Raw genomic sequence first — 12,086 nt, forward strand, 5'->3', positions numbered from 1 at the left:
CATTATTTTTTTTTTGACACGTGTTAGGGTTTTTTTTTTTGTCATTATGGTACTGATTCAAATGAATATGATCAGTAGTACTACAAAAACAAACATCTCTTTAGAAGTAATAATGATGTAGCGAGAATACTGGAGAACACAGGAGAAAGACAATTATTAATAATAAATAAATCTAATCATCATCAATATCTTCAAAGAATCCTCAAACAAAGTTAGGGAGGTCGAGCGTCCTATAAAAACGAGCTAAAACAAACTCAACCACCCATGACCGAAGATTAGTTGTCGCAATCTTGGCTCAACCATCAAATAATGGTGCATTCCCAAAAAGAATATTCTTGAAGACCATACATTATTTCAAAACCCTAATGTAAATAATCAAATTATGTAACGAAACAGCTAGACTTTACCTACTGAAATAATTTAATACAAGATAAGATATGATATTTATATATAATTAGTGACCTAACTTTTTTTTGTTATATTTTATTTTTGGGTGTTTTTTTTTTTTTTTTTTTCCTGTATATTTTCTTGCCACTCTGTTGGATAAGGTTTCCAGTGAGAGAATATGAACCCTTTTGAGAGTTTCAAGGTAGTATCTCCACCACAAATTCCCAGACATTCTAATCAATGTGCTGTACTAATCCCTCAGCTCACCTCATAATTAACAATAATTTTACCATTAAATAGGGAAATTAAGAACATAAAGGAGATTCTTTTATTAATAAAACAAGGAAGGGGAAAGGGATAAGGATGAAACACGAGAAAATTACGGCGACAACAGACATGAAAAATATGTACAATTTCCAGGGCCAATGATTGATGTTTTTGTTCATCTCAATTTCACGGCGGCGGCGGAGGAGACTTGAGAAGAAACAGAGCAAGCAACAATGGAGTGTTCCAATTCCACCATTAAAACCAACTCTATTCATAAAAAAGAACAGGACATAACAAAACCAAGACACAATCATGAACCAATTTGATGTTTTTTTTGAAGGAAAAAAAGCTTTCTTAAGCGTTGCTCCTGAAGGATCCAAGAGCTTTAATGGCGCCAGCTCTGAGTACATACTGGTGGTAAATTGCAGCAATTGCAGCTCCAATGAATGGACCAACCCAGAAAATCCACTGCTCAAAACAACAATTCAAACAAAAACCCATTAGTTAATACTCCAAAACAAGCGAAAAGGAACGTAATTTAGTTAATTACTTGATCATCCCAGGCTTTTTCATGGTTGAAGATGACAGCAGCTCCGAAGCTTCTTGCAGGGTTAATTCCAGTTCCGGTGATGGGGATTGTGGCTAAGTGAACCATGAACACTGCAAATCCAATTGGGAGTGGCGCCAAAACCTTTGTTCAAAGAAACAGAGTTGGTTAATTGATGCAGAGAAAACAGAGTAATTTAACGATTTGGGTCGGGGACTTACCGGAACATGGGAATCTCTGGCGTTTCTTTTGGGATCGGTGGCGGAGAAGACGGTGTAGACAAGAACAAAGGTACCGATGATTTCAGCTCCCAAGCCAGTGCCTTTGTTGTACCCATCACTGAGCATGTTGGCGCCGCCATTATACCTCACGTAGTACGCCGACTGGAAAGCCTTAACCAACCCACAGCCACAGATAGCACCCGCACACTGAGCTACCATGTACAACACCGCCCTAACCAACGACACCTTCCTTGCTAAGAACAGCCCAAAGGTCACTGCTGGGTTTATGTGGCCACCGGAGATACCGGCGGTGCAGTAGACGAGGATGAAGATCATGCCGCCGAAGGCCCAGGCGATGCCGAGGATTCCGACGCCGTTACATGGGTCTTTGGAGAAATTAGGGTCACTCTGGTGGGAGTAACCGATGACGGTCAAAACGGTGACGTAGAGGAAGAGGAGAGTGGCGATGAACTCGGCGATGGCGGCTCTGTAAAGTGACCATTTGGTGAGCTCGTCTGGGTCGATGAAAGGAGCCGGAGGTGGGTCTTGGTAGTCCTTGGCTTGGAATTGGCCTTGCTCGGCTGCCTCAACGTCCTTGCCCATAATTTGGGTTTCTGCTTGTTAAAGCGGCGGAGGATGCGGCGGAGGGAATGTCAGTGAAGAGAAGGGGGAAGGGGGGTGGAGGGTATTTATGGAGCGGGGAAGAAAATACTCGAAGGAGAGAGAAGGAGTATGATTAGAGAGAGATAAACAGAGATTATTTGAGTGTTAATTAAAATTTAATGCATTTGAGATTGTGTTTAGTTAATGATAAATGAAATTAGAGGTGGACCGTCCAATGAGCTTGATTTCGCTTGCAAGTGGGGCCCACTCCCGCTTCTACCGCCTCCTGATTGACATATTGTTTTGTCTTTATTCGAGGAAGATAAGGAAATGGTTCTTTTTTGTTTTCTTATTTATTTATTTATTTTACCATTCAATGAAGTCTCTCACAATTTAACGGCTAATTTGGCTATCTTACAAAACAATCCAACGGATCATATTATTGTTTTACGCAGATCTTAATCACTTGGGGGTAAATTGGTAAATTCACACCCCATCCCCTTCAAGTACAAACAAAACCTCTCGGCTTTTTAAATACGTTATTTTGGTTCTTTTTCTTCAATTATATATAAATTATTAAGTTTAAATATTCTTTTTAATACTTTAGTTGTTTTATTTTAAACGCCTTTTTTCGTGCTTGTGCTTTTTTTAAACATAACTATTTTAGTGCTTCAAAAGTTTGCAAAATAAAATTAATTAATTCAATTTATAATTTAACTTATAATAACTAATCATATATTACAAATTAAATGTACATATCATACGTCAATTTAAGTGCATATGTAATTTTATTTATTTACTTACGTTACTTTATGTTACCTTATATTTAGTCGAAACGGACAAATTTTTCAACAGAATTACATTTATTGTTTACCTTGGTTGGTAAGTTTTCTAATCAAATACACTTCATGTGCTCAGTACCCTCTAAATTTCAATGTGTTTTGTTTTTTCTTAAAAATATACACTTGTGTGTTTTTAAAAGAAATATATAAATAATATATGTGGTAAATTATTGTTGGGCGATGATCAGCCCAGCCAGAGAAGCTTACCTGGATTTCCACCGAATTTCCATATTATTTATTTACTTAATTCTTATTTTTTTAATCGCCAATCATTTATACTAACCATTACTTTACCCTATTTGAAATTTCCTAATCTTTTATTTAATATTTTTTTCCATGTTAACGATAATGCAAATATTATAAATAAATGAAAATCTAGGCAATATTTTTGTAAATTAAATATCCACGTTTTGATGTGAAATCATAATATATGATATTATATTTTAAACAAAAAAAAAAACTAGAGGTCTTGGTTGTTTTAAATAAAAATAATAGGCCACTGCTCTTCACTATCTACATAATATATTATATATTTTATATATTATATATTATAACGTAGAGAGCAAATTTAAAACTGCAACATATAAAACAATATCTTATTTATTTATTTTAGTTTTAAAAATGTACAGACTCGTTTTTTAAGTCGAATGAATTGATTTTAAAAAATATAAATATATAAGAAAATAATAAAACATATTAGACCTAATTTAAAAAAAAAATGTTATTAAATAGGTTTTTATTTATAGTTTTATGTTTTTATTAAATACAATTTAAATATATAAATATATTTAAAATATGATTTAAAAGTTGTAAATGGATTAAATAAGTCTAACTTGTAACATTCGACAACCAAATTAGAATGGAAGTATAATATTTTAAAAAGTCAATTTAATTTTTTAATTTTGAAAAAATTTGTGTTCGTACTAATCATATAAACGCATTATTTTTCTAATTTTGAAGCAAACTTTCCAACCAACTCATAGAAAATTCTTTTAAAAAGATAAAACTTTTAAAAAAAAATTGAAATATGGGGAAATTAAATCATACAAACCGACTATGGATTTAAATAAATTGACATTGAAATTGTTTAATTCGGAAAATGGACCATGTCTGCCGCCCACTCCAGAAATTCCACATATTAAATCATTCTTATCCACAATTTAAATCAATATTTTCGACAGTTTTTATATATATATATATATATATATGTCTGTGGCTTTGGCTTCATTCAAGGGAATAAAGTTGTGGATGGCAGAGTGACACGTGGCAGTTACAAAATCCGTTTTGAGGACAAACATTATTATGGGGGTAAAAATGGACGAGGTTGGAAGTGACAGACATGGTCGGTTGACTAATTTTCCAACACTTGTTTTAAATATTTTCTCTAATTATAATTTCCAAGAATATCATTGTATTTGCTCAAAGTGATAATATAAAAATGTCATCATAGTTCAATTTTTTTTTTTTTTTTTTTTATGAAAAAAAAAATTAAAAAATGAGCATGAATACGAGAATAATGGTTCGATAAAAACTTATTTAGTAGATAATCTATTTAACCTGCACGACAGGAGAATCTCACAAATGGATAATGAGGCTGTTGATCTTGGTGATAATAACAAATATGCATATGAAAACTTTGAATGTCGAAGAGGAAAAATGTTCATGTGAATGACATTTGCATATAAATTAGTCAGTCTTAAGAGATGAGAAATCTCGTTTGATAGTACAATAGTGCAAGCTTCGAAAGGGAATCAGGACGTGGATCACTAGTAGATATCGTCTTCTGTGAGCTTTCCCTTTTGGGTTTTTTCTCAAGACTTTAAGACGTGTCTATTAGGGAAAAGTTTTCACACCCTAATCACAATCCACCCCCATCGGGGCTCAGCGTGCTTACTGGCACACCATCTCGTGCCTATCTCCCTTCAGGGAACAAACTTCTCGCTGACACATGGTCCAGTGTCTGGCTCTGATTATCATTTGTAACACCCCAAACCTACCGCTAGTAGATATTGTCCTCTTTGTGCTTTTTCGATACTAAGGGAGTCCCACGTTGCTAATTTAGGGAATGATCATTGATTTATAAGTAAGGAATACATCTCCGTGGGTATGACGGCTTTTTGGAAAGTCCAAAGCAAAGAAATGAGAGGTATTGCTTAAAGTGGACAATATCATACCATTATGGAGAGACGTCGCAAGGAGCATAGTTGGCGAGAATGTGCTTTCCTTTCTTATTAGCATTGCAAAACAAAGCCCATGGAGAGATCAGTGATTCGAGGCCCTAGCTATTGGGCTTATCAATTTCAATAAGGCCTTGAGGAAGGAAGCCCGTAAAAGTGAGAGCCCATTATGTAGAGCTCGACACAGGCCCAAGCCCAATAAAAAATAAAGAGTGAGCGTTTGAAAGGGAAATGACGAAAGGGAAGGGAGGTTAGTTTTAGGGTTAGGCCCACTCCTCCAATTCCAATCAGTTGCCATCAAAACTCACCGTCAGCTTTCATTTTCCAAACCCCACTTTGCCCCTCCTACCTCCTCAATAGCCAAACAAACACTCATTCCCCTTTTTCTTACCTTTCTTTCTCCATTTCTTCTATCAATTTAGATACTTTTTTTATTAATATCTTCCGCTATATTTTACTACTTATATACATGTCGACACATGTCAACACATCGATAAGGGTAAAATTGTAATAATGACATTTCTTTCTTATATTTTCAATTTTTACGTAATCACACCAATTATGTTTATAATAGGATTTCTTCGACCCATTTTATAAATAATTAGCTTTTTTTTTATTATTAAATTTTAAACAGAATTTAAGTTAAATAAACTTTAATTTATAACCGTTTATTCATACATTTTAAATAAGATTTAATAAGATATATAGTATATGATTTACGTGTTTATAAACTATAAATGTTAAATTCTTACGTAGTAAGAATAGATATTTAATAGATATTTATTTACTTTTTATGATATTTGTCATAAGTTATCATAATATTTGAGCCAAAATATCAATGATAACTATTTTTGTATTTTTCTAAAATTTGCTTGTTTTTTTTACCATTTTTCTACGAACAAAAAAACTTAAATATTAAGAAGATTAAGAATATATCGCGAGAAAATGGAAGGAGATTTTGAGGTGTCGCTTGTGAGAGGACAGGAGAGCAACACAAGACCAGCTGGCAAGCGTGGGGCCTACTTCACGTGCAATCATACTTGTTCCATTGCCTGCAACAGAATCTCGCCACGCGTCCTTTTTTCTTTTTTTTATCCAAACCCCAAGGCTTCAATTAATTACCCTACTCACGTCGCGACAAAAACTGACAGCAGCCATTTTCCTCTTCCCAAAATACCCCTCCCCAGTTGCGTGACCCAACGGCCAAGCTTCTTCCTCTTCCCAGACGTGGCACTCATCGACCCCATTCACTGACATGTCGGTTCATTCCGATTATTATGAGGCGCGATGCAGACGATCATTCCTCCTTCCAATCAAAACCTGCATTTTAGTGGAAAGTGGAATTATCCGACGTGTCATTTCTTAAAATTGCAGGGTGTTTTTGGTAAATTTCGGGTTTATAAAAACTGCACAGTGAAAAGAATAAAACCTTATCCATTATCAGTAAAAAAGTAGGATGGAAAGAAACCCCAACAAGCTTTATAAAAAGAACTCAACCAAATCAATCCAAACTCCAACGATTTTCCGCTCCGATTAGAGAAAAAGTTAGTTTCAGATTCCAAACTAATTCACAAATTTCCTTTCTCATCTCATGGCGTCCGGAAAAAGCTGTTACGGCCGCTCCAACTACCGTTTCCTTTCCGGCGATATCTCCGGCCACCACCACTCCTTCACTTCCGACTTACCGTTCGAACTCAACGAATCGGACATCTACAACTCCGGTAGTTTGATATCGCCGGAGATCCGGCGATCTCCGATCCCGGCGAAGCGAATCTCGAAAAAACCGTCGTCGAATCCAGTGGAGTTACGCGGTGGTGCTTCGTCGCTGCCGGTGAATATCCCGGACTGGTCGAAGATTCTAAAGGAGGAGTACAGAGAGAAGCGGAGTGTTGAATACGACGAGGATATGGAGGAAGACGAGGACGATTGGGAGGAAATGAGAGTGCCGCCTCACGAGTTTTTGGCGAGGCAAATGGCGAGGACGAGGACGGCGTCGTTTTCGGTGCACGAAGGAATTGGAAGGACGTTGAAAGGGAGAGATCTGAGTAGGGTGAGAAATGCAATATGGGAAAAAATTGGGTTCGAGGATTGAAATATGATTATTATAAAGGACTTGTAGTGTAAATAATTGTTGTATGGGCGTTACTGGTAAGTTTCTGGAAAATAGAAGCTCCACTAATGGCTGTAAAATATAATTATTTCTTCTTCTTATTATTGTTATTGATTTTGCTGCTGGTTCTTACATCTGAGACAACTTGTGAATGTTTGATTAATCCACCACACCCAAATGGTGGTGAGAGTTCTCTTATTTATAATCATTTACAGAATACAGAAATAAGGTAAATTACAAATAATAAGGAAATAGCGATAAAAGGAAAGAATAATAAATGAATACAATATATTTGCATTTAGTAAAAGAGAAAATATGGTAACCCGTAATGTAAGGCAAATATCTAGATATTTGCCTTAATGAACGGTCAACTATCCTTAACACCCCCCCGCAAGCTGAGCGTCGGATTTGAACGAACATGAAGCTTGGATCTGAAAAATTCAAAGAGAGGTCGAGAAATACTCTTTGTGAAGATGTCAGCAACTTGGAGATGAGAGGGTACATATTGTGTACGAAGTTTGCCAGCGATAACAAGTTCTCGAAGGAAATGATAATCTAGTTCAACATGCTTGGCCCGCTTGTGAGAAACAGGATTAGAGCTCAAAAAAATAGCACTTTTGTTGTCACATAAGAGTAAGGGCTGCTGTGAAATAGGGACCTTGAGGTCATGCAAAAGATGCGTAACCCAAAGAAGTTCAGCAGCAGTTGTGGCAAGAGCACGATACTCAGATTCACAGCTGGAGCGTGATACAGTAGGTTGCTTTTTGGCACTCCAAGAAATGAGATTGTTACCAAGATAAATAGAATAGCCGGATGTAGAACGACGAGTATCGGGACAACCAGCCCAGTCAGCATCCGAATAAGCGACTAGCGTACTAGGAACAGTGGATGGACGAAAGATAAGACCAAAGTGGAGTGTTCCTTTGACATAGCGAAGAATACGTTTGACAGCAAGAAAGTGATCTGCAGTAGGGGCATGCAAGAATTGACTGACAGAATTGACAGCATAGGCAATATCTGGACGCGTGATAGTCAAGTACTGAAGGGCGCCAACAAGAGATCTGTAGAGAGTAGGATCAGAGAAAGGAGAACCATCAGCAGTCAGGTGTTGAGAAACAACCATGGGAGTGTGAACTGGTTTGCTATCGAGCAACTGAGCACGAGTAAGAATATCTCGAGCATATTTTAACTGACTGATAAAGAGACCATCAGGAGTGGGTGAAGCTTCAAGACCAAGAAAGTAACTGAGAGAACCCAAATCTTTGGTAGCAAACTCAGAATGAAGCTTGCGAGTAAAGCTGTTAATAAGAGATGAGTTGTTGCCGGTAACAATAATGTCATCAACATAAAGAAGCAAATAGATAAGGTTAGATTGCTGATGAAAGACAAAAAGGGACGTGTCAGCGCGACTACAAGAAAACCCAAGTGTGAGAAGAAATGAGCTAAAACGCTGAAACCAAGCACGAGGAGCTTGCTTTAAGCCATAGAGAGCTTTCTTTAATAGACAAACATGCTTTGGAAATCGAGGATCAACATACCCAGGAGGTTGTTCCATATGAACACGTTCAATAAGCGTTCCATTGAGAAAAGCATTCTTGACATCAAGTTGTCGAAGAGGCCATTTATTTGTGACTGCAATAGAAAGCACAACACGGACAGTGGTAGCTTTGACAACTGGACTGAAAGTGTCAGTGTAGTCAAGACCAGGAACCTGAGTATAACCTTTGGCAACGAGACGAGCCTTGAAACGCTCGACGGATCCATCGGGCAAATATTTAATACGAAACACCCATTTAGAGCCCACAATGTTGGTGTTGGTAGGGCGAGGAACCAAAGTCCAAGTATCATTTTGTTGTAACGCTCGAATTTCTTCATCCATGGCAGCCACCCAAGCAGGATTCTTAGCCGCAGATTTGAATCCTTTTGGCTCAGTGGATGCAAGAAGAGCAGAGAGAAGTCCAGATGAGCCCAACATACCAAGATTTGCTGGATGACGAGTCTTGAATATACCAGCTTTGGCGCGTGTGATCATAGGATGAGTGCCCAAAGAAGAGAAATCAACAGGAGGTTCAATAGAGGTTGAATTAGAAGTCGAGGGTGACAAAGTGGAACCTGCAAGAGAAGTATCAACCTGCACAGACTCATCTACAAGGTCAGAACAAATATCACACGGGGATGAACTGGATTGAGGAATGTGCGGTGATGAAGTGGTAGGGGGGGATGAATCAATATGATGAAGATGTGGTTCCAAGAAATTTGAAATAGGAATAGTGGAAAGAGGTTGGGCTTGGGAGCTAGGGATAGCAGGAAAGTGAGTTTCATCAAATTGAGCATGGCAGGTGATATATAGCTTAGTGGTGGCGGGATCAAGACAGCGGAACCCTTTATGAACAGAACTATAACCCAAAAAAATACAAGGAATGCTGCGGGGAGAAAGCTTGTTAGGCATATAATCACGCAAATAAGGATAAACACGACAACCAAAGGGATGAAAATTGTCATAATGTGGAGTGTAGCCATAAAGGAGTTCAAAGGGTGACTTACCTCCAAGAAGTGGAGTAGGCAACCGGTTGATAATATAAGCTGCAGTGCTGAAGGCGTCAACCCAAAAACGAGGAGAAAGATGAGAGTGAAAGAGAAGGGCCAAGCCAGTCTCAGTCACATGACGATGTTTTCTCTCAACACGACCATTTTGAGCAGGTGTATATGGACAAGAGAGTTGATGGTGGATGCCAGAATTACGTAAATGAGTTTTGAAACAAGTACTAGTAAATTCGGTACCACCATCGCTTTGAAATACCTTGATACGAGAAGAATATTGATTTTCCACAAATTTTTGAAATTGAAGAAAAATATCAAAAAAATCAGATTTAAATTTTAAAGGGTAAAACCAAGTGAATCGAGAATAATCATCAATAAAAATAGCATAATAAAGAAAACCCGAATTTGATTTGACGGGAGAAGGACCCCAAAGATCACAATGAATAAGATCTAACACATGAGACGACCTACGTTCATTGCGGGAATAAGGCAATCGATGGCTTTTCGCAAGCTGACAACTATTACATAATGATGGAGAAGGCAATAAAGACGTAAGAGAAAGATGACCTTTTTTATTTAAAAAAGAAATAACAGAATGATTCACATGACCCAGACGAGCATGCCATAAATCATATGAAGCACGTAAAGATTTGTTTTTAAGGGCTGAAATAAAAGCAGAGTTGCCGCGCTCCAGCACATATAGCCCTCCATCTCTTTTACCGGTTGCCACCACCCTTCCTGTTTGATGATTCTGGATAGTAATAAGATTATTAGTAAATGTAACGGAGAGAGGAAAATCAGACGTTAATTTACTTATGGAAAGAAGATTTTTAGTGAGGTGAGGGACAACCAAGACATCTAATAAGTGAATATTTGGAACAGGAGAAAGAGTACCGATGTGGGTAATGGGTAGGGATGCACCGTTTCCTACAATCACAGAGTCCTTACCCGTGTAATTTTTAGACTGATCCAGAATTGATGGGTCGGCAGTCATATGGGCCGAAGCTCCAGTGTCCAAAAACCAATCAGCAGCATCGGGTCCAGCAATAGAACATGACGTGTTAAAGGCTTCAGCAAGGTGAGCATGAGAAGAATCAGGTCGAACATACCGTTGGTTGCAGCGGTCAGCATAATGGCCCTCTTTGCGGCATATTTGGCAATGAGGTGGTCGACGACCCTGACTTGAGTGGGTTCGTCCTCGATTAGAAGAGTTGTTTTTGTGAGAATAAGAACGACCTCGCTGGTTGGTAAAGGAAGCAGGGTGACTTTCATGGGTGCGGCCACGATTAGTGGCTATGAATGCTGTAGGAGTGGAGTCAGAGGACTCAAGGGAGCGCTGGAACAACTCAAAACTTTCAGTTTTAGAGACTAGATCTGCAAAACAGGGGATAGGGGTGAGAGCCATCTGAGCAGTAGAAAAAGCTGAAAATTCGGTGCCGAGTCCACGAAGGAACCAATGCACTTTATCAATGTCCTCGACGGGTCTGCCAATGGCATGAAGTTGGTCACAAATTTTTTTGAAGGCACGGGCATACTCAGCAACAGGTTTTGTGCCACGTTTCATCAACTGCAAGTCATCCTTGAGTCTCAGTTCACGAGCTTTTGACTGATGGCTGTACGTAGTTTCCAACGCAAGCCAAACATCACGTGCAGTAGAGAGACCAACGACAACAGCCATGGCTTCCTCAGTGAGAGAGGAGAGCAGGAGACAGAGAAGTCGTTGATCGGCTGCTCTCCATGCCAAATATTTGGGGTTGAATGTTGAGGAGGTTTCTGGTTCAAAGCGAGGTGGTGGAACCATAGTTCCATCGACATAGCCCAGCATGTCTTGACTCTCAAGAAGAGGGAGAAGTTGGCTTTTCCAAAGAAGATAATTGGAGGAAGAAAGTTTGATGGTGATCATATGGATTAGAGTATTGAAAGGAAGAAGATGATAACAAGATTCGGAAGCCATAGAGAAGAAAGGATCAGGGTTGTTAAACCAAAAGGGCTCTGATACCATGTGAATGTTTGATTAATCCACCACACCCAAATGGTGGTGAGAGTTCTCTTATTTATAATCATTTACAGAATACAGAAATAAGGTAAATTACAAATAATAAGGAAATAGCGATAAAAGGAAAGAATAATAAATGAATACAATATATTTGCATTTAGTAAAAGAGAAAATATGGTAACCCGTAATGTAAGGCAAATATCTAGATATTTGCCTTAATGAACGGTCAACTATCCTTAACACAACTCCCTATAACTTTCTGATCTCCCGCCATAGCTTGAAAGTGGTGTAGATTAGGAATTACGGATCTCCACGATAGTATAATAATATCCATTTTGAACATAAACTCTCATGACTTTAGTTTATGCTTCATAAAATATCTTATACCAATCAAA

General features: G+C 38.0%; 2 protein-coding genes across 2 annotated transcripts; one reads left to right on the forward strand and one right to left on the reverse strand.

Annotated features, from left to right (window-relative positions):
• Positions 1-692: 692 nt before the first annotated feature.
• On the reverse strand, positions 693-2,132 carry LOC111491166 (aquaporin PIP2-7-like). Its single transcript, XM_023139941.1, has 3 exons — positions 1,423-2,132; positions 1,205-1,345; positions 693-1,122 (listed from the first exon to the last, which is right to left on the reverse strand). Exons 1-3 carry the CDS (start codon positions 2,023-2,025, stop codon positions 1,009-1,011), a joined length of 858 nt encoding a protein of 285 aa, XP_022995709.1. The 5' UTR covers positions 2,026-2,132; the 3' UTR covers positions 693-1,008.
• Positions 2,133-6,543: 4,411 nt separating this feature from the next.
• On the forward strand, positions 6,544-7,290 carry LOC111491571. Its single transcript, XM_023140535.1, has one exon. The coding sequence runs from the start codon at positions 6,636-6,638 to the stop codon at positions 7,134-7,136; it is 501 nt and encodes a 166-aa protein (XP_022996303.1). The 5' UTR covers positions 6,544-6,635; the 3' UTR covers positions 7,137-7,290.
• Positions 7,291-12,086: the final 4,796 nt, after the last annotated feature.

This window comes from Cucurbita maxima, unplaced genomic scaffold (assembly GCF_002738345.1).
Source record: "Cucurbita maxima cultivar Rimu unplaced genomic scaffold, Cmax_1.0 Cma_Scf00016, whole genome shotgun sequence".
NCBI lineage: Eukaryota > Viridiplantae > Streptophyta > Magnoliopsida > Cucurbitales > Cucurbitaceae > Cucurbita > Cucurbita maxima.